Genomic DNA, 21,595 nt, shown 5'->3' on the forward strand with positions numbered 1-21,595 from the left:
GCCCGTCTCTTATTATGTCTCCACGAAAAAAGTCCAGATTAAGAAATGCCTGTAGCTGCGCAAAAAAATAATTCTAGACTTTGTGCCGTAATAAACTTATATTAAGTATTGATTTATCATCAATTGTTACATTGACAGTCGGGAGGCAGGGGTGTCTGCACCAGGGTCGAAGTCGGCCTAAGAACGCTGCTCATCCTCCGGATGCTAGATGACCAGTTCGGGTGGCCTGACTCTAGAATGATACTAGCCAAGGTTGATTTCAAAAATACGAACCACAGTCGGCTGAATTTAGCATATTATACGATTCCAGTTGATTTTCTATCCTGATAAGTCTTTCCTGGGAACGCAAAGCCTAGGACTGCCAGGCTTCGCACGCGGTTACCTGATTGACTGAATGGCCTGCGGGTCTACCATCTGAGTTCGTAGAAAGCGAAGAGTTTGATATCAAATTTGTCCACGTAAACGCCATGATATAATAGATATTCAAATCCCTCAACGCTGGATCACGGCTGCTGAGGCCGGTTAGATTTCCCTACCACATTCTTTCTGCCATGCTTATTATTAAATATCAAACTGCTGTTCAATAGTCTTACTGAATCTACACTACTACTGTGGTTCATTCGTATGGTGAGGCACGCGGCAGCAAAATATTAATAACATAAAATTATTTACGCTAATTGCCTATACTTGGGTTGGCCAATAACTTCTCAGGCCGTAGAGAGAGTTACTTAGAAGACCTAATATTATTAGATCTGAAATCACAACACCTACAAGCTATAGAAAGTTGACACAAACCTAGGTAGGCTTTTAATCTCTTTATTTATGATCAGAGACAATCGAAGCTGTGATTCATCGGAATACTGAGTACTCCGTAATCATATTCCTCAAAACCGACCAAAGATCTAGGCTCGAAGCGAAGATTCTATTGACGTAAAAATAAGCTTGTGGAGCCGTAATGCCACCTGATCGATCACAATAATAGTCAGTTGGAAAATTGTATCATTGTTAGTAAGTGAGTCTTTTCTTTCCGGTGAACTTTTCAGTCCAGACAAAAGCCGGCACAACTGATCGGCTATTTGATCCGAGGTATCAAGCAGCATATTCCAAAATTCTAAAAATTGGTTCGTGAAGCCGGCCGCAAACAGCCGTGAAAGTTACGGGCCCCCAAGCATGTATTTCGCGGTTCCGAGGACGACGGACTGCGCCAAGACTTCAAAAAAAGTAGATGATCGTGGGGCCCTTTCGGCAATCCCTTGCCTTAAAATGAGCTGTAGGTTGCAATGTCTCTAGTAAGTTATAGTAGAATGTCTGGCAGATGTGGATGACATAAACATGATGCATTTATGTCATGAACAAGCTGTGTCAGCCGTCAACATGATATCGAAGCTTGTGTTATAAAGGTACGACGGGTACAAAGAGCCACCGAGAGACAGGACCCGATTTTTCATGAGCGTATTTTACCTGCAAGTACGGAGGCAGATAGCGGCCACGGCCTGGATGTCTTATTACGAGTTCATTTCGCTCACCTTTGTCTTTTAAAATAATGTATGCAAAAGTTTGAGGGACAAAGATATATAAGAGATGGAGATTCGTAAGAAGCACGGAAGCAAGGATGAAGAAGTGTTTAATCTCTTGCTAAACGTTTTGGGGACAGTGATTTCTAACAAGGCACTGAGGACGCACGAAGGCCTGCGACTAATAATAAGCAGAAAACAGAAGTGCTAACGCAGAAAAGGAAACGAATCATGCTGAGGGTAGTTGGCTGACGGAAGAGAAGGAAATGTATACGGTGCTAAGCATGAAGCTATTCAGACCTTCTGAAACAGGCGTCAACAGCAGCAAACTGTAGTGTGCAATTCCAGTGAGCGCATCACAACTAGTTCTTTAATGTTGATGGATGGAGAGTCGGAAGCAAGAAAGGCAGATAGCTGAAGATATCAAGAGAGAAGAAAGTAAAGCCATATTATACCTAGAGCTGGGAATGATTAATCCGGCATATGCTCTTTACAAGGGATCCGAGGATATTGTTCCAATCCTGGGCTCTACATAATGAATTAAGCTACTAATTTTTATTATGATCTAGTCTTATGCCTTTAAGTTTACAAAATGTAGTCTTAATAGTTAAGTACAAGCTACCGATCAATCAATCAATCAATCAAAGTTCTATTAACCTGTTGGAGCCTAACTAGATACAAGCTACCGACTAAGCCACTAAAACGCTTTATAGTTACCGCAAGAATATAGAATACCTTTTTTGCGGCCTTTTTTTCGGTAACTATTACCACGATTATAGATATTAGAGGGTACGTATATAGTCTAGAAGCGCTCTCGCACTATTTACCGGCCGGAAAGAAGGAGGGAGGCGGGGTGGGAGAGCGCGCTGCTCCAAGGGAGTCCACTGAGAATATCTATTTTCGAAGCGATTCCTTTTCGATTACTGTTAATTTATAAATATTGGTGCTTGTTTCTCTGCGTTTGTATTAATTTTTAGGCAGCGGCGTAAAGAGGTCTCCGGTATACTAAAGCGACGCTCTACCTCCCGAATAGCGCTAATTTCTTGATTCTTGTCGTTACGGCGGCCCCCTGCGCCGCAACTACCTGATGGGCCACGGAAAGCCAATGAACCTATCTGTCAGCAGAGTAACCTGCGACATCTGACACATGGTGAATCGAAGCCATGCTCGGTTTTCCGGTCACCGTCCCGCGAAGTACCGGGTAAATTTATATGATTTCCTCTAGTAAAAAGAGTGATCTAGGCACTCTTAGAAGTAGTACCGAAGAACAGTACAAAATGATGATTGAAAAGCTTGACAAAGTAAGTTACGGCTAACTAGTTAGTCAAAAAGTTCTTCCTTGTATAATTCTAAGTTTATTAGACCAATCTAGCAACTGCTTACCGAAGTGACTGCCTTATGTCTGTTTGGATTTTGAGTGCTCTATTTTCTGTCCCCTCGACAATATTGTCTGACACGGCAAGCTCTAAGACCTCTAATTTAAGACCAGAAATTTGCGATTTACATCGTCCGATGGAAATTATTCTGAACACAATCACATAGCAGCTAGCATTTGGAGCGATTCATGCAAAAGATTCAACCTAAATAAACAAATATACTACGAGGCTGAACTCAGAAAGTGGTGGGTCTTAGGGTGGTCCGCCCCCACTTCATCCGTCCACATGCACCTAAGTTATCTACGAGGCTGGGGCCAGAAGACTCACGAGTCATGGGTATCCTCAACTGACGTGATTTCCAACTTTCAGTTGCCCAAGTCGGCCCCCCCGGCGCGGTCCGCATTCCTATGTTCTTATCCCTTAGGCACCCGCAAAACTAGATATCAATGGCCAATGATGAAGAGAGTACAACTATGTTTAGCGTCACTGCTGCATCTCGCGCAGAACAAAAGTCCCACACCCCTTGTATCTGTCTCGAACAAGAGCCTATCAATAGCCGCTGAGAACCAACGGAGGACTAATAACCCCTCTTTTCGCGAAAGCCAGATGCAAACACAGCCCCGAGGCCATCGTCTAGCATGCCTTACGCCTAGTGCCTGCCAATCGTCATTGGTATCTGTCCTCAGGCATCTCTAATTCCATCCACTTCGGCGCTGTCTAGTTTCTATTCTGGGGGTTGCGCCACACTATTGTGGCAGAGCAGCGTCCCATGTCTACAGGGAGACTCCAAGGCTCCACGCATGTATAGCCCGAAGCATTTAAAGAAATAGATCTCCTGGTCTAGTGGCCATAAAGCAATCGAAGAGAAGCTCTCCATACCCAACAGCGTTTCCCGATCAGTTGTCTCTGTATTCACGAATAAATTCATAATGCCTTCTCGACATTCCTACGTCGCAAGTTCACCCTTGGCCCCTCTATCCGAGATCATCAAGCTCGAGCCGGAGAAAGAGCCATGGTGTGCCGGTTACGCTCCTTCACAGGGCCGTCGCTGCCACGCCCGCACAAATGCACGAGGTCGCAGCTCAGCAATGATGCTTCTCAACGAGGGTACCAAAGACCTTCGAGCCGGTCGCAGCATCGATACACTGCTAGAAGATCTAGCTCCTCATGTCCTATGCACAAGGTTCCATCAAAGCCAAGCTTCGGATCTTACGCGTCGTTGGAAAAGACAAGTCCGTACATACCTCGATTCACAGGTCCCTTCGACACCATCTGCAAGGCCGATGCGGCTATCATCCCGAAGTATCTATCGGGAGACTGCTGAAGACGACATTGAGGAGAGAACTGCCCTTCTTTACCAAAGACTTCATGATATTACGGAAGAGGCCAGGCGCCTCGAGGTCGCTCAATATGGCTTATCAATTACTGCGAACCCTCCTATCCATCGCGAGGGTAGAAACACAAGCGTAGTTGTCGGTTCCAGAAGCGCGGGAAGCGTATCGAGCAGAAATACTCCCCAACCAAATCTCATTGATAGAACAGTGAGAAGTCGCTCAACAGAATCTCCCAATCAGTCAGCAATTACTGTACCTCGACCAGCGCAAGCTCAAGTCAGTCGTCAAACAAGGGCGGTCTCTGTTTCGAGCCCAAGGCCAGCGACCTCGCCAACTGTGGTTCGCGTCTCCAGCAGCACCAGGAACCAGGCCCGCCGGGATGTAACGCCACAGGCCAATCGCCGCGAGGTTGAAGGAGAATGTGGGATCTGTTTGTGCAATTTGCAAATTTCGCAACAAGATTTGGACGCGGATGAGGAAGAGGAGAGCGAGCACAGTGACGACGATGATGACGATGACGACGAAGACGATGATGATGAGGAGGAGGAGGAGGAGGAGGAGGAGGAGGAGGAGGATGATGATGAAGATGACGAGCAAACTGAAGCCGAAGATAAGGATGAACACCAAGATGAAGAATTGGTATGGTGCAAGGCACGCTGTGGAATCAACTTCCACAAACAATGCATCGACCAATGGCTCCAAACAGCTCCCGCTCCCACATGCCCAGCATGTAGAAGTCATTGGAAACACTGAGTGCGTGAACATTTTATTTATTTATTACATACCACTTTCGAATACCAATATATCATAATTTGATAAATCACACATGAACCAATAAACTTATGTTATTCAACCTAATCACAAGAGGTACATTTGCCGTGTTCTTCTTCTTCCAGATATAGATCAATGTCATCTTCTATCGTATAAATGAGTAGTGAGTAGCAGACATGGTAAATGTGGTAGTTCAGGAAGTCTTCAATATACTGCTGCCTTACTAAAGACGAAGAGAAGTCTCTCCGGCAGCAAAAGCAGGAACTTTCAATGGCGACATAGTTGAACAAACCACCCAGGATGCGGCTTCAAAGTCCGAGCAACTTATTTGACTATAGTCCAAAGGGCGCCCTCAAAAGTGTTCAGCTCGACTACCCTGGGGCTTGTACCATCTGTAGGGCATATGACCGCACTTTCCGGGACTTTGGCTCGACCAGAAATTCTAAACAAGTTGGTCCGTGGTGCTTGGTAGATGAGCTTGTGAATTATTACCGCTTAAATTGGGTGTCTGACCGGATATTTTTCAGAACAATCATGATTCGAGCCCTAAAGGCTGTCTATATCGCTGTTCCTATTCTAAGCCCCGACACCCTTTCCTCTCACCTGGCACTTGGAAGCGAGTGTTGAAGGCGAGGAGGAAAGGGTCTCCTCCTCTTTGACAACAGGCAAAGAAGGCATCGAAAATGTTATCCCTGGGCGACACAGCTTATCTAGACGTTCTTGTTCCCGTTCCTCGCTTTTCAGAATCCATTGCTCCTCGCCATCTTTCATATGTTTCTCATACGGCAGTGTCGCCATCCAAGCTGACCACTTGCGGACAACTCCTATTGCAATATCCTTGGAGACTTCAAACCATTCTAGGTGTAATTTATCACAACCAGGGCACTTGTGCTCGATTCTTCTGTGGTGATACAGTTCCAGATGCACCAGAGCTTCAACACGCGATATGTGTGGAACTTGTTGCACATCAGGCATATTCTCGTCCTTATTCTTCCCCGATTCCGGGAAGTAAATCTCCATGGTCTTTTTGCACTGTTTATTCCATTGTTTCAGGCGGCGGGATACGTTTCCAGATCGCCCAATTTTCAAGTGGCCAAAGTTCCCACGTTGCGAGAAAATGTACATCGAGCCCTGATATTTGATATCACTTTTTTTGAGGGGCCTGGTCAGAAGCTTCGCAAGCTCTTCGGATATTGTCCCAGATAAACCTTTATTGACGTAAGGTTTAAAATCCTGAATTGGGTTGACCGGAGGCAGCTCTGTTTGAGCAATTTTGCCAACTGCAGTTTGCAGGAAAGAGGAAGGTGATAGTTGAGACAGCGCCGCACGGCCTAAGAGACGAACCCAGCAAATAAGAGCCAATAAACGCTCATTCTCAACTGGGAAGATAGATTCATAGTCTTGGATCTTTGCGAGCTCTTGAAATTCTTCTCTCCAGGTTTGAATTTCTCGAAATGCGACCTTCCGATGTGTTGTGCAGAATACCACCTCTGTTAGCTGTTGAATGACCGGTAGAAGTACGCTGGGTTTGAAGGTGGCCAGGCTTTGGAGATGCGCTGAAAAAGGTCTGGTAGGACGATGATTTTTGCATCTCTGGCCCAGGGTTGTCCGAGCCGGACAGCTCCTGCTATTTTCCCCCAAGTGCTGGAGCAATTCAAGCGGTATAATTTTGAGAAGCGACTTTTGAGCCGCACCCACTCCCTTTCTTCCACGCGAAAATATGGAGTCAAGTTCAACCGATATAAAAGGATCTTGGTTGTCTTCTCGCTTCGTTCTTACGTGCAGCGGAGAATTTATTTTGTGTTCGTGAGGCAAGTCCTCACCAGCCCTGTCAGTCGGAGTTTTCAGCTGTTCACTATCATCTGTGACAGTGGTTTGTGACCTTGAAGTCTCCTCCGACCCAGGATCCTGCTTGACAGCATACAATCGCGCTGTTTGGGGCCCAAGAAGTATTGTTTCGGGGTCAGAGAACTCCGTGTTGATCTCACTAACAATTGGCAATTTCCATAACGCAGAGCTCGTCTGCCGGATGCGCTTTGTTTTGCTTGATCTGAAGAAAACAGAAAGCAAGCTAATATCCTCCGGTGATGACGGAGTCAGAACCATCATCTGGCTGGCTTCACCAGGAGTTTTGCCGGGATGGGAAACTTCATTTTGTTTCCGCTTGATTGTCGATGAGGAGATATCCACATGTAGTGTGTCGGAGATTGTCTGAATTTTCGTAATCTTGACGCCAGCTTTGTTCCTGTGCCTAGGAACTGATCCAGGTGGAGTCTTCTCGGATTTTGTGGCAAGCAAGCCGGCGTGTTCAGTATTGACTTGATCGGTTGTCACCGTGTTCAGCCTGACGGGGGAAGCCTCTTGTAATGCGGTCGGTTTCTGATTTTCAAATACTATCTTGTCATCATTGCGCTTTTTGAAATGCCTGGTGCTTGACGGCAGGACGCCGACATCGTTGATTGTTGGACTAGGTGGAGCGGACATTGATCAAACGCTATACCAATATACATGCAGGAAGGAGCAAGGGTGCGACGGGACTCTGATCTATGGCACTTTGGATATTGCTTTGTATTCCTCTAAAGCTAAGATAAAGGAACAGCGCGGTTATAAATCAATCATTGAACGAATTATGGGAATCGGGCAGTGTTTCTATTTTCGGTTCGAAGGAGCGGCATCCATGTTGGTTCCTGGACCACATGATGGCGCACCGATAGACGTGGTGGAGATTGGCTGCCTCCATTCTTGGGAGCGGACTTGATCGCTCGGGAATGTGGCTCGCGCCGCACCATAACTGTTCCACAAACCAGTTCGACCCATGATCGTCGCTCCAAGGCTCTTAAAATAGGTACGCAAACGACGCATAAAAATTTACTGAATATTGATATCCCTTCAAGGCATAACTCTTGAGAAATAGTGGTGATCACGCACGGACGGCTCTAACTGGCCGGAGGTACCTTTGCTCGATGCCTGTCGACGTTACAGATGCTAATGTACCCAGTGTTTTAGCTCGGAGGGTCAATGCGGCTAGCGCCAGAGTCGCTTAAAGAGGCTATTTGGTAAAATGCACGCACTTCTTAGCAATGCTAATGCCGCGGAATAGAGGTCTCATAAGTGTTAAACACCTTCGTTTACTATGTAAATCGTTAGTAATAATGAGCTGCTTTCTCTTATGACTCGTATATTTCTTCAAGTCCACCAGTAAGTATACTCTTAACCACCTTCTATCACCTAACCGCACTAGTTCTAATTAGGAGAGCTACACCCACTAATTATGCAGTAATTAGGCTATCGCTAGGCGTTAAGTCTTCGGCTGCATAGTAAATAGAAGTACTTTAGATTTATGCTAGGGCATAGTCGATAATAGAGCATAAAAAAAGCGTGCATTTTTAGCAAATAATGCTCGGTGAAATACAATAACGGCGCCTTTGCTAATTAGGGTTAGATAGGTGCAGGGGGGGGGGGGTCCGTTCGTCAAGAAATGGGGTCCTTATAGGAACGCCCTTGCTATATCATTAATTTCTGAACAAGTTACAGATAGTAAGAACAATAATAGAAAGCAAGGCAGATTGTCCCATCCGTAAGAAACCTCCTAACAGCCACAGCCCTTTATATCACTGCTTACCAGTGAAATCATTAAAGTTATCCAAAGGCGCGTCAACCTCAACAATCTTCCAAACCTGCTCGATCTGCGCCGCAATCTTAGAATCAAGAGGACCCTTCGCAAATGCAGCAAGAGTCTGATTCAGCTGCTCAATAGTGCGCGTGCCAAAGATAACCCCATCCCCGGACTCCCCGCTGAGCGCGGAGTTATGTGCCACCCACCGATACGCCAACTCAACCTTGGGAATACCGGACTCCTTAGAGATCTTATCCCAAAGCTTTAAGCCCTCGAGCATGTTCTTCGTATTATAGAGCGCATGGTACTGCTCACCAAGCTTTGTCTTCGGATCCCATCGACCCTCACCACCAGAAACCAAAACCTTAACGTCCTTAGTTAAGAATCCACCTGCGATGGGCGAGTAGGCATTGTAGGAGATGTTGTGCTTGCGTAGTGTTGGTAGTAGCTCTGTCTCCGCCCGGCGCGCGACGGCGGAGTAGTTTCCTTGATACACACTGGGCAGGACGTATCCCTTCTCACGACAGACGCGGACGACTTCTTCGACCTCTGTGGCGAGGTAGTTTGAGAGACCGAAACGCTTGAACTTTCCGGCTTGGTATAGGGTGTTTATGCTAGCCAGAAGTCCCTCTAGGGGAACACGACGATCGGGTGCGTGAATGTAGTAGACATCCACCTGATTATGCTATTAGAGATAGACCTTCCACGTAGCCAATTTCTAGATGTATACCTGGTCTGTTTGGAGATAATTCAAACTCTCGTTTGCGATTGAAACGATCGATTCTTGGGAATTCGGCTCTGGGGCGATCCCACCGGGGTGTTTCGTGTCAATGGCGAAGCGGGAGCTGGCATTGGCCTGACCCAGACGCTCCTCAGAGTTCATGTAGAATCTGGCTGTGTCAATAGTCTTGACGCCATTGGCTTGTAGGATATCTAGGGCTGCATTGATGGATTCGAGAGTGGGAAAGGACTCTTCGACCATGATGGAGCCTCCACCCCAGATGAGATTGGCGGGAGCCATGATTGAAGGTTTGAAATAGATAGAGGATATAGCTGTGGATGAATGTCGTATTTTCTGCTGATGGTAATAGCAAACAAAGGAGTTGAGTTCTTCTTGGATATTTATTTCCTCGCCCCATATAAATCCCGCTACCTCCACCGGATTATAAATCGCAAAGCAAACAAAGGAGTTGTGTTGTTCTTGGGTATTTACTTAACTCGCTCCATATAAGTCCCGCTAACTCCGCCGGATTATAAATCGCACCCCTTGCACGTCATTGTTAAGCTACACTGTGTACATCACTAGAACGTTGCATATATTGAGTTCTAATTTCTGTGAGGGAGCCAGAAAATGCAAAGTTTCACCTTTCTTCAAACTGGATCCTGTCTGCAAGGCTATGAATAGCCACCAGCCCATAAAGATACAAGAGTATAAAAAACAATGAGTAGATAGATGTTTCATTAACGATACTCCTTATGATGAAGTAACCTCCAAACTTCCCGATCGTACCTGTAGCGTACCACAACTCCATATACAGATATACACCGACAGCTGCCACTAGTCCATACGCAAGAATCAAGACTCCTAAGGTGGGACCTTTGAGCATGCCAACGAGAAATGAACCAAAATACGTACCAATGTATCAAGAAATAGCGTGGTAGGAGTCTCAAGCCTGGGAGAATTTGAACGAGCCTGGTAACAGCTTGCGACTAATTGAGAATAATGATTGTAGAACTAACAAATTGTGTGTACCTCTATCTATAGGCGATACCAAAAAGAAAAAATGGTTTTATGACCGAGAGCTATTAAATAGCAATGCTGTTAACTTAACTAAGCCTACGTAGGCGTAGGAAGCTAAAGAAGGTACTGAAACATTTCAAAAGGCAAATTACAAGACAGACAAGAGGGAATATTGATTCTCAGGAGGTCAATTGGGGTCTAGGTAGATTCCAGGACTCAACCGGTGCACACTGGTTACGGGCTTACTCATTTCATGATTTCAATAGCCGAGACTATCCAGTAACTGTTCTTTGCATGCTGTTACCCCATAGGCCCTCATATATATTGTTCGTGTAAGAAGCTCTTAACTCTTAGCTATATGCGTGGGTCTTGACTATAAAGCCGACTCGGGACCGGCAAATCGGCTTCCCCGCATATAAGAATTGGAGATCTCCGACACGACTTTTGTGTTTCAATTATTCCCGGATGATTCCAATTGTTCTTGCACATGTTCCATAATGTCCCCCTGCATATCATTATCAATGACGCAGCTCCGCCCGCGCGTGCTGGCGCGAGGTACCCAACCGAGCGCAATCCGCAGCTTCACCTCCTCGCAGCGTCTCCACTCCCCAGATGCCTCTGCGGTAGCCTCGTCATTCCTATCGCGCTTCCAATCCCTAGGACCCCAGACCCGGACACAAACGATAGATGCCAATCAGCTCCAGCTCCTTACCCTCACCCTCAATCGCCCAACTCTCTTCCCCGGATCTCCTTCGCTGTCCAATGGCGCATCCGCCCCGCAGTCCGAGACCCCGGTGCCGCCGGGCTACCACCTCGCGTATTTCACGCCTGCATTCATGGAAAGTGAACTAGGCCCCGATGGAACTGATGCATCATATAATCCTGACGTACCATTCACGCGACGCATGTGGGCGGGCGGCGAGGTGCTCTGGCCACGCGGTGCTGATGGGAAACCTAATTTGTTGCGAGTAGGACAGCAAGTGCAGGAGACAACGCGGGTGCTTAATGCTGAGTCTAAGGTTGTTAAGAAGACTGGTGAGGATATGATCGTTGTTGGAGTCGAGAAGGAATTCTCGAATGAGCACGGCGTGTCAATTATTGATCGAAGGTATGGCTCTCATCGCTGAGGAATGTTCGATCAGATATCTGACTTCATGCAGGAACTGGGTATTCCGTAAAGCTCTCCCCGTCCCGACAGAGTCAAAGCCCTCTAGCGCTCCCTCGACAAATTCTCATCTTGCGACCCTGAATCCTACTTCAAGTGCTATCTCTACTGAGGGCAACACTCACTCGCGCACATTGGTTCAAACGCCTGTGACACTCTTCCGTTTCTCTGCTCTGACCTTTAACCCCCATAAGATCCACTATTCCTTACCCTGGGCTCGAGACGTCGAGGGGCACAAGGATGTCGTCGTGCACGGTCCGTTAAATTTGATTTCGATTTTGGATCTTTGGCGAGACACTCGCAGTTCAAATGTCACGGATCCAACGTTGGTCGTTCCTGAGCGCATCTCTTACCGTGCTACGAGTCCTTTGTATGCTGGGGATGAGTATCGCATTGTTCTTGAGGAGGGCGAGGTGACAAAGGTGCAGATTATTGCACCAGGAGGAGTTGTTGCTATGAAGGCTGAAATTCAATAACCGGAAGGCTGAAATATATAGAGGGCCGATTTATTGATGCCTGATTGTATAGAAAAGAATATCCAAACAACGCCTTTTTCTCAGCAAAATCCAATTTCCTTCGAATCATGCCTTCCAGGTGGTACATTATCTAGATAATGAAGTCGATTAACCTTAAAAGGTCCAAACCACGGCCTGGAACGGCTTATGTTATCTACAGTCACCTGCAGCTCCCGGCCCAATCACGTGCACCTAGTTTCAGAGGTGCGTTAGTTGGATCAAAGAACCTGAACCTCTACATAAATGCGACTGTTCGAATAAGAAAACCCTGCAAATCCGAAATCGAGACTTGGACGAGGATGAACGACCTGTACCCCGCTACGGAGGCGTCTACCCCCAAAAAGCGGACTCGTGTCCAATTTTCGTGCACAGCATGCAGGTTCCGAAAGTAAGTAACTCGTATTTCCATGCCCACTGCAGCTTCTGATCGTGAGCAGATTAAAATGTTGCCGCAACCACCCATGTACCAATTGTAAAAAGCGGGGTGAAGCAGCAGCATGCACCTACGTTGGTCGCGGGCCACGAGGCAAGGCCCAACATGGACGATCCAGCCCGACTCTAGTCCAGGACCGCTTGCACCATCTAGAGAACCTAGTGATGTCGCTTGCGCAAAAGCAGCAGCCTGATGAAGACGTCGATATTGATTTCAACGCCCCATTAGAGCATCGGGGTGCTTATGTGACACCCTCCCCCGCCTCTGACCGTGATACCATATCGACTCCGGTTGATACCGGCACATTGGTCGTAAAGGATGAGGGAACTAGTTACATCGACAGCGCAAATTGGCGAGCCATTTTGGAAGAGGTTTGTTTTCAGTGGCCTACGTTGTGGACTGACCATGCTGACTGCGCGCAGATCAATGGAGTGAGAGAGTACCTAGACGAGAATGGACATGACTCTGATGACCAAGGTGCTGAAGATGACCCATACGAATCCTCGTCACCGGTTATACTGTTTGGCAATTCTCGGCCAGTCACCAAAGAGGAGATGCTTGTGGACATTCCTGCACGATCAATAGCCGATCGCCTTATCTCTCGCTTTCTCAAGACAACTGAGCCCGCACTTGGTAGGACTTGTATCATCTTTGGAGCAAAGCATGAGTATTAACACAGAAAACAGTTGCGATCCATATTCCTACGTTCCAAAAAGAGTATGAGAAGTTTTGGCTTCACCCAAGTGAGACGTCATTCACTTGGATCTCCCTTTTATACTCAATGTTGGCCCTATCGGTGTCCATGTATCACCGAAGCGCAGAGCCATTGCCCCGTGATATGGCGACTCCCGCAACTGCATTACATACGTTCCGCAAAAGATCATCTCAATGCCTTATACAGGCAAATTATATCAATCCAGGACGGTACAAAGCACAAGCACTGTTCTTTTACACGCTGTCTGAATTTTATCGGAGCCAAGATGCTCAAATTGGAGTCTCCTATATACTTGGGATGACCATTCGCCTGGCTATGCGCATGGGCTATCATCGCGACTCTCATCATTACCGAATGCTCTCAGCCTGGGAGGGAGAAATGCGCCGGCGCCTCTGGGCAGTGCTTGTTCAACTCGATACACTGATCTCATTCCAGGTTGGCGTTCCTCGGACAATCCAGCCATGGCAATACGACACTGAATTACCTGCAAACTTGCTGGATACCGACTTTGATGAAGATTCAGCTCATTTGCCACCCTCAAGGCCCGAAGATGAACGAACAGCGTCTTCATACACAAGAGCTAAATTCCCCATAATGAAAGTCTTTGGTCAGATCACAGACTTGGCGTTCTCTCGAGAATCCTCATCCTATGATGACATCCTGGAAATCGACCGCCGCTTGCAGGCCTCGCGTGAAATGTCGCCTTTGTTCTTGCAAATGAAACCAATGACACAATGTATTGCAGATGCGGCAGAAGTGATCATGCGTCGGTACACCTTGGAGCTTTTGTACCAAAAGGCGCGAATCGTTCTGCATCGCCGGTATATGGGCGAGACGAACCCTAAATTTGCATATTCGCGTTCAGTCTGTCTCACCGCAGCCCGCGAGACTCTACGATATCATGCAGAAATCTGGAGCGAGTCCATGCCAGGCGGCCAATTATACGCAGAGCGATACTTTATAAATTCCCTGTCGAACTCCGACTTTGTCCTTTCGGCAATGATTCTCTGCCTTGAGATATCTCAGGATGAAGATCGGGGTGATGCCGCGCGCCTCAGCGACCAGGAACGTGCAGACTTTGTGGTTCTTTTGGAAACCACACATCGCATTTTCTTAGAGTCACAACATCACTCTATTGACACACAGAGAGCAGTCACTGCTCTGACTATTATGCTCAGTCGGGTCAAGAACAGCAAGGTCCAGCATTCCCACGCAAACACTGTCCAAATGATGACCATAGATAGTAAGGTTGACCTATGCCCTTCTCACCGAGCAGTGCTGACAGTTTCCTCAGATTTCACTCCACCCCAGTCAAATAGCCAACCAGAATTGGACCAACAACATCTTCAAAGATACCCAGCCGTTGCAGAAGTGCAGACGTCAATGCACGTAGCCGGCGAGACGCCAGCACACAACTCATTAGGGGTTATTGGTGATATGCTAAATTTGCCGGCTCAGCTTGACTGGGTAAGAACTTTGACTTTGCGTCTACGAACATGGAAGCTAATTATGCATATAGCGCTTGTACGACAGTCGCATCTCCGGGATCGAAATGGCCACGAATGACAACGTCTGGTATTCCACTGCTGCATCAGCCCCCGAATTAGGTTTTGCTTCATACCCTTCTGGCGTGACACCGATGGATGATAATTCGTTTTATCAGCAATAATGGCCGTGAGCTGTAGGTATAGCTAAGGAATATGTTTGCATAATACATTGCTATCTTAGGAGCCCTTAGATAATATTCACTCAGACGGTGATAATATTGATCTAGGCTAACGAGTAGAAGCATACCAGAAATTCATTTGAATAATGCAATTAACATAAGTTCGAAGTGTGTATACATTGGAATTCCTGCCGAGGCGCGGAGTATTCGGTGCAGATCCCGCTCCGCGGAACGGGGACTTTTTCCTACTCTGCACCAACCATTGCCGGGAACCAACTTGTCTATAGCCCTTCCAACGCACCCCCCGCCTCAATGCGACCATTTCGCAGCGTGCGACTCCCAAGTCGCCCAATCACACCAATCACAGGGCACCAAAATGTGCCCAAACAACAGCAAGCCCACCAAACGCTGCACCCTCGAACAATAACCACAACCCAACGACCCAGCCTGACACGACCTCTCCCCTCAAACAATGCCACCAAACCAACAACAACAAACAGGTCCTTCGGCCTCCCCTCACTATCATCCTTCCTCCCCTCAAACGGCGGCAGTAACAACAACAACAACTCCCCCCACCGCGTCCTAACCGCAACCCGCAACCTCCCCTACAACCCAACCCTGCTCTTCAAAGTAATCTCCTCCGTGGAGTCCTACAGCCAATTCCTCCCCTTCCTCACAGCCTCAACGGTCACAGCTCGGGACCCGGCGACCAACGACCCAACACAAGCCTTCCTAACCGTCGGCTACGGCCCTCTCAGCGAGACCTTCACATCTCGCGTGATCTGTGACCGCGAGAAACTGACCGTCGAAGCGAAGAGTGGGTCGAAGTATGGGACAGAGGGGGCTGACCCCCAGGCTGGGAAGGGTGCTTCGTCTTCGTCCGGGTTGAGCGGGTTCTTCCCCGGTGCTACGGAGGGTATCTTTGAGTATCTTTCTACGCGATGGGAGCTTGTGCCTATTACGCCTGTTGAGGCGAAGGGTCGGCCGTTGACCAAGGTTAATCTTGAGGTGCGGTTTGAGTTCCGGAGCCAGATGCACGCTACCCTCATGGGTGCTGTTGAGGGGCAGATGGCTGGTGTTATGATTGAGGCTTTTGAGAAGCGGATTCGTGAGGTTGAGGGGAAGGGATTATGAGATATGTATAGATGGATGGATGGGATGTACTGTATATTAGAGGGAGTTTGGGGATTGGTATATATACGCATCTTGCATGTACTGTAATAGATCTAGACTCTAGACAGCAAACGGAAATAGAGCATATCGCCAATTGATTCTATTGGATGGATCGCTGTACAAGCTCAAACGAAGGCCTGTAGAATGAAGGGGAAAAGGACCAAAAAATAAGAACATGATAGTATATAATACAAATTATCCAGAGACAGAAATGATTTTCGGCTTAGAGCATGCCCATACTCCGATCGCGGTTGGCGGCGCTCCGCGAGCCCTTCAGCGAGCTAACGGCATTGTAGTTGTCGAAGACCACATCCCAGTTAATCCGATCCCACCACCGCTCGAGGTACTCGTCCTTGCCGGCGATACCGTAGTCCATCATCCAAGCGTGCTCCCAGGTGTTGACACACAGAATGGGCTGCACGTCGAGGGCGCCGGGGGCGAGGCTCTTCTGGTTCTGGGCGTGGGCGCCCATTGATCCAGCGAACTGGTTGCCTAGCTGGGTCTCGGGGGTGTGGGTGGACATGTCGACGGGTTGGCGGCGGGAGTGGGCGGCTGGGTAGGGGGAGCCGGCATTGTAGGTGCAGAAGATGTGCATCATGCCCTCGCGCTCAAGGTTCTTGGCGAGCCAGACGAAGCCCGGGCCGAACATTGAGCTTGCTGTGGCCAGGAAATCCAACTTTAGGGACTCCACGGAGGAGCAGGTGTCGACGATGTCCTTGGAGAACTTTTCGGGGATGGTGGTGGCTGTGGGGGACTGGATTGAGGGAAAGGTTAGGGTGATGTAATGTTGTATAGTATTGAAGTCATTGCTCACCAAACAGTTGAAGAAGAAGTGGTTGTTGTGGGCCATTGAGGCATAGTTGAACACTGAGGCCATCTCCGGACGCCGGGAGTACTTGACCAGCAATTCTCCGGGTTTGGCATCGGCATCGACGGTATCTGCGAGGTTCATAGGTCAGACATATATTTCCACTTATACAACGTCATGCATTGGTTCATTATAAATCGAATTGGACCGATGTGTCGTTCTGCAGAACCGGAGTGCCGAGCTCACCTTGTGTCAACAGGTTGAGTTTGTCAACGAGCAGGGACTGGTATTGGGTCCAGGAGAAGTCGAAAGCCTCAGGAGACAGGAACTCCGGGATACCATTCTCCTTGTAAGTGGCATCATGCTGCAATTGAGGGATGCGATGAAGGCCACGGATCTGGAAGCGCGAGAAGGCGGAGGTAGGCTAGACGAGACGCGGTCAATAATTGCAACCAGGGCACTGGGTGGACTGAAGCTCACGGGGATAGAAGATGAAGCCGCGCGCAAAGCGCTCTGCGGCCTGGCAAGTCGGCTGAACATGACGAGGGGCACTGTGAATGGTCGGGTCTATCGTGCAGAGCTTCGACGTCGAAGAATTTCCCTCCCGACGTGATGCCCAATCGGGACTAGCCTGTGTTATGTAAGACATCCTCCCACTAGCCAATTACATCCCTCCGAACTACTTCACCTCTAAGCGCCTTCTTCTCTGCAACTTTCAGTCTTACGTCCAATCCTCTTTCTCTACTTCCCGGCTCCATTGTGGTCCTGCAACATATCTCTGAGTTAGCGCCCGTCTAGCTCCCTATTTCATCATGCGGTCGACCCTGAAACACCTCAGTCACTATTTTAGGATGGCGCGTGCAACTGGCAATCTTTGTTTGCAAGACAGTATATTGGGCTGAAGAATGAGATGCTTTAGTTCTTTCATTGTTTTTTACTTTAGTCTGAATTCAATGCCCTTGTCTGTTGGCCTTTTGCTCTCTCCTCATTGGAATCTTTCTCTAGTGTTGATCTTCTGCTTTCCTGGCCTACATTCAATCTGAAGATACTGCCACAATTCTATTCCTCTAACGTCCACATATTCTCTAAAAGATTTCTACGGCTGGTTGACAGAGATACATATCATCCACCCAGAACACGTCTGCTCTGCAGCATGGCGTGGTCAGCAACTAGCAGCAGCAGATCGCCATCCATTCTGCTACTCTTGGTTCTTTGGGCTAGCATCGGACAAGGCTATGCATTCGACTCATTCAGACTTATCTCGAGAAGCTCGGATTCATGTCCCACCTCATACAAGCACTGCGGCAGCACGAAGCTCCCAGATAACTTCTGCTGTCCATCAGACTCAACCTGCATCAGTTTGGACGATGCCACCTCCGCCATCTGTTGCCCCGAGGGCAGTGACTGTCAGTATATCACGCCCATTGTCTGTGATATCCAGGAGCAGAATGCCACTCTCTACCCCTCAAACCCCATCAAGACAACTCGTCTAGGCGACAGTCTCCCCAAATGCGGCGAGAAGTGTTGCCCATTCGGCTTCACCTGTGACGGAAACACCTGTGTCATGACCAAATCTGCCTCCACAACCGCAACAGCCTCTGTATCCGAACCCGCAACCACAACTGCATCCTCAACATCAACATCATTCACCGGGTCAGTAACCCTCGGAGCAACCTTCACCCCAATATCATCTCCATCAGCTGCAGCCTCCACAAATACCACAGCAGCAGTCCTATCAGAATCATGTCCCTCCTTCCCAATCAAAGCCATAGTAGCAGGCTTCTTCCCCGGCGCAATCTTCGGCGTCGCCGCTGGTCTCTTAATATCCTTCTGCCTCCGACGCCGCGCTCGCAACGCCGAAACCAAAATCCGAGAATCCAAATTCCCATCGCACTGGTCCCAGCGCACTTCCACGGGAGCTGTAATGAGTATCTCAAGACCAATAGTCTCAGAAGACGCCTCTTACCGCACAGACTTCCTCCTCCGGACTCCACCCGATATGAAACGCTCTTCAGTTGGAGGACGCTCCACCCGGTCTAGGATGCATCGCACCGGCAGCAGAGTGAGAAGCCTTTTCCATAACAATCCGCGACTGGACAAGAATGTGCCGCCTATCCCTGTACATCCTGTCACTCCTCCAAGGCAGCGTGAGCCCAGCACGGAGAGTATCAAGGTGTACTCCCCACCCGGAACTTTCGCACAGCCCAGGAAGTTCCTAGGGCCTGAACCGTATCCGGCTACAATTGCGAGGCCTGACACAACTTTTACGGATTTGATTCAAGGGCATGGCTTTAGTGGTCCCCAAGGAGAGCCTTCATATCGCATTCGTGAGGATTCGAAAGAGAATCCCTTCAGAGATCCTTGGCCTCAACCTATTTGAATGACTAAGGTCCGAGCTTTGGTTGACTTCAGATGCGGATTTCGTTGATCGCAGAGAGAATTGTTGTTCTTGCATGGATAGTGTACCATGATATCTATGCTTGTATTCTTTCCCTTGTTTTGAACGGTTGGGTGTCATTTGTTTAGATACCTATTTGCTTTTTTACTTAATTGAACCAATGCAACTTTCAACTTGAATCCAATCTGCTGAGCAACTGCTTAAGAGAGATAGTAACCGAAGTGGAAATTTTGATAAGCAGTCATTGACAATGACTTAGAGAAAGGAACTTGAATGGGTGTATATAGCAACTCTTAGAATACATAAAAAGAAAGAATGATGGAAACTACGCCGCGGCCGCCGCTCTCCTCGCTTTGCGTCCAGCTGCAATCCTCTTGAGCTCCTTGAGTAAGCTGACAACAAGGGGCACACCAACTGGACCCAAAAGAGGCAAATAGACAGCAACCTTGTGCTCATCTGGGAAGTAGACCTGACCAACCATACTTTTCTCGAAGAAGCTACGCTCAGCTTCTGTCTCGGCAACCCGGGCACTGGCAAGTGCGGCACCGAAGCGGCCCTCTCGCAAGTGGGAACACGTAGCACCTAGATGGGAAAGAGTGGTAGAGACAGAGGAGGCGACGCTAGCCGGGATAGGTATGGAGGGTAGAGATTCGGTGAGACGGGCCAGGGAGCCCATTGTGGATGAAGCGGAGAGAAGGAGGGTGGCTGCGCGGATGCGGATGGATGTTTGAAGACGGAGTGGAAGGGAGGCTGGGGTGCTAGGGGTACCAAGGAGGGTGAGAAGTTGGTGAGAGAACGTCATAAAGGCAGGGCCTAGAGAATCATGGGAGAGATGGGCAGGATTTGACTGGCCACCCTGCTCGGCATTGGAAAGGGTTGGGTTGAGGAGGTATACTCCACCCCATTGGGGAACAATCCAGCTTGAAGCTCGGTTCTCCTTGACAATCAAGGGGGATTGGGATGGATCTGGGACATAGAGGATGAAGTTGATTGTGGGCCCGTTGCCGATGCTTGGGTTTAGAGGCCACTCGGCAGCGTTGACGAAGGCGCTGAGATCCTCCTTCTTGAGTGTCCATGCTGACTCTGCTTCATCATACTCGGGTCGGGGCGCAGTAGGTGCGAAGTTCGCATACAGCTGGACCTGCGTGTCGACAGTGAAGTTGCTGATGGGTTCAAAGGCCTGCAGGAGCGGGGAAAGGTATTCCTTTACAGCAGCCTCAATGTCCCATGATGACGGTTCGGATCCCGGAGTAAAGAGCGAGAATGAGAGGTGGTATGTCTCGGCGTATTTCATCGATCTGCGCAGTCTCCGACTGATACTCTCTGCGAGTTGTGGTGATGTTGAGTCAAGACCGCCAGTGTGTCCGGACAGGATGTGTGCTATCGTAGCCTTCTCCTCACCATACAATCGCTGTAGCTCTTCCGCGATGAATGCAGAGAGGGGCGAGTTTGATGAGGAGGGAACGGGGACCTGGCTCGGAGGATAGAATACATCAAGCTGCGTCGTGGCTGCATGAAGCTCTGACCGAGGAGCTGCCAGGCCCTCCTGGGCCAGCAGGCGAACTGTCAATGTAGTGTCTGGTGCCTGTGCTTCGGCATTGATGGCGCCTTCCATACCATTCTCGGCATTATGTGACACAGTTGCGCTGTCGTTGGCTAGCTTGAGGCGGAGGTGGTGAGCGGCGAACTCGTTCAGATCATCGAGGGTATGCTGTGTGGTGCGGAGGAGATATTGCGCCTCAATAGGTTGCATGGAAGGAGTCGCAAGATGAATCTCAAGAGGGAAGACTGGTCGACATGCCTACAAGGGCGATTGTTAGCATCCAAACTCCGAGACCAAAAGCGATTGCAGGCGCTGTACCTTTCCATCAGCCCAATCCACCATTTCCTCGATAGGAAGATGCGCCCTGTAAATAGATGTTGTCTTCCACCATATTGGAAAACCCAGGAATATAATCACAACCCAGAACGCAGCTATCACTCGGAATCGCGTTTGGACGGCAGCCGGGGTCTCTGGGGGCGGAGGGCGCTTGACGGTGGATTCGTTGGCATGTGAGGTCGAAACCTGAGGAGACACTTGGTCTCCTTGTTCGGTCGTCATAGTCGAAACATGCTCTCTGAAGAGCTAAGGAGGAAGTGGATATTCGTGTTTGGGGAAGGTTGCCGGGCGGAGAAGCCAGGGAGTAATAACCAAGGTGGCCGCATTGAGCGCGTATACTTCCAAGCTCCCCAGTAATATCTCAACAGGTTCAGTTCAACTCTAGCCGGAATTGTCATACATTTAATTGTTCTATAACATTACTCTGCGATTTACGGAGACAGAGTGCTTCTAAGGTAGATCTACGGTCTCAATAGAAACCACAGACACGA

At 48.6% G+C, this 21,595-nt stretch overlaps 9 protein-coding genes across 9 annotated transcripts; 5 read left to right on the forward strand and 4 right to left on the reverse strand.

The window, feature by feature from the left end:
* Nucleotides 1-3,819: 3,819 nt before the first annotated feature.
* Nucleotides 3,820-4,977, forward strand: PENARI_c001G05908 (uncharacterized protein; the record flags this gene model as incomplete). The annotated part of the gene is made up of 1 exon (XM_022626606.1): nucleotides 3,820-4,977. The coding sequence occupies one exon, from the start codon at nucleotides 3,820-3,822 to the stop codon at nucleotides 4,975-4,977; it is 1,158 nt and encodes a 385-aa protein (XP_022493834.1).
* A 594-nt stretch (nucleotides 4,978-5,571) lies between these two features.
* On the reverse strand, nucleotides 5,572-7,479 carry PENARI_c001G08586 (GIY-YIG nuclease family protein; the record flags this gene model as incomplete). Its single annotated transcript, XM_022626809.1, has 3 exons — nucleotides 5,572-6,374; nucleotides 6,505-6,622; nucleotides 6,775-7,479. The coding sequence occupies 3 exons, from the start codon at nucleotides 7,477-7,479 to the stop codon at nucleotides 5,572-5,574; spliced, it is 1,626 nt and encodes a 541-aa protein (XP_022493106.1).
* Nucleotides 7,480-8,606: 1,127 nt separating this feature from the next.
* Nucleotides 8,607-9,632, reverse strand: PENARI_c001G03015 (aldo/keto reductase family protein; the record flags this gene model as incomplete). The annotated part of the gene is made up of 2 exons (XM_022626348.1): nucleotides 8,607-9,287; nucleotides 9,342-9,632. 2 exons carry the CDS (start codon nucleotides 9,630-9,632, stop codon nucleotides 8,607-8,609), a joined length of 972 nt encoding a protein of 323 aa, XP_022493323.1.
* A 1,217-nt stretch (nucleotides 9,633-10,849) lies between these two features.
* On the forward strand, nucleotides 10,850-11,993 carry PENARI_c001G02715 (hydroxyacyl-thioester dehydratase HTD2; the record flags this gene model as incomplete). Its single annotated transcript, XM_022626326.1, has 2 exons — nucleotides 10,850-11,460; nucleotides 11,513-11,993. 2 exons carry the CDS (start codon nucleotides 10,850-10,852, stop codon nucleotides 11,991-11,993), a joined length of 1,092 nt encoding a protein of 363 aa, XP_022493808.1.
* A 636-nt stretch (nucleotides 11,994-12,629) lies between these two features.
* On the forward strand, nucleotides 12,630-14,849 carry PENARI_c001G06720 (putative C6 transcription factor; the record flags this gene model as incomplete). Its single annotated transcript, XM_022626660.1, has 5 exons — nucleotides 12,630-12,836; nucleotides 12,888-13,098; nucleotides 13,152-14,423; nucleotides 14,475-14,647; nucleotides 14,700-14,849. 5 exons carry the CDS (start codon nucleotides 12,630-12,632, stop codon nucleotides 14,847-14,849), a joined length of 2,013 nt encoding a protein of 670 aa, XP_022493053.1.
* Nucleotides 14,850-15,158: 309 nt separating this feature from the next.
* PENARI_c001G03959 (ubiquinone-binding COQ10-like protein) lies at nucleotides 15,159-15,980 on the forward strand (the record flags this gene model as incomplete). The annotated part of the gene is made up of 1 exon (XM_022626439.1): nucleotides 15,159-15,980. One exon carries the CDS (start codon nucleotides 15,159-15,161, stop codon nucleotides 15,978-15,980), a length of 822 nt encoding a protein of 273 aa, XP_022493167.1.
* A 262-nt stretch (nucleotides 15,981-16,242) lies between these two features.
* Nucleotides 16,243-17,367, reverse strand: sod4 (mitochondrial 37S ribosomal protein mS42; the record flags this gene model as incomplete). Its single annotated transcript, XM_022626667.1, has 4 exons — nucleotides 16,243-16,773; nucleotides 16,834-16,958; nucleotides 17,074-17,251; nucleotides 17,308-17,367. 4 exons carry the CDS (start codon nucleotides 17,365-17,367, stop codon nucleotides 16,243-16,245), a joined length of 894 nt encoding a protein of 297 aa, XP_022493306.1.
* A 613-nt stretch (nucleotides 17,368-17,980) lies between these two features.
* On the forward strand, nucleotides 17,981-19,207 carry PENARI_c001G10942 (uncharacterized protein; the record flags this gene model as incomplete). The annotated part of the gene is made up of 1 exon (XM_022626990.1): nucleotides 17,981-19,207. One exon carries the CDS (start codon nucleotides 17,981-17,983, stop codon nucleotides 19,205-19,207), a length of 1,227 nt encoding a protein of 408 aa, XP_022493877.1.
* A 343-nt stretch (nucleotides 19,208-19,550) lies between these two features.
* On the reverse strand, nucleotides 19,551-21,326 carry PIG-S (GPI-anchored transamidase GPI17; the record flags this gene model as incomplete). Its single annotated transcript, XM_022627069.1, has 2 exons — nucleotides 19,551-21,026; nucleotides 21,087-21,326. The coding sequence occupies 2 exons, from the start codon at nucleotides 21,324-21,326 to the stop codon at nucleotides 19,551-19,553; spliced, it is 1,716 nt and encodes a 571-aa protein (XP_022494014.1).
* Nucleotides 21,327-21,595: the final 269 nt, after the last annotated feature.

The sequence above is a fragment of the Penicillium arizonense genome (genome assembly GCF_001773325.1).
Source record: "Penicillium arizonense strain CBS 141311 chromosome Unknown PENARI_contig001, whole genome shotgun sequence".
Taxonomy (NCBI): Eukaryota; Fungi; Ascomycota; class Eurotiomycetes; order Eurotiales; family Aspergillaceae; genus Penicillium; species Penicillium arizonense.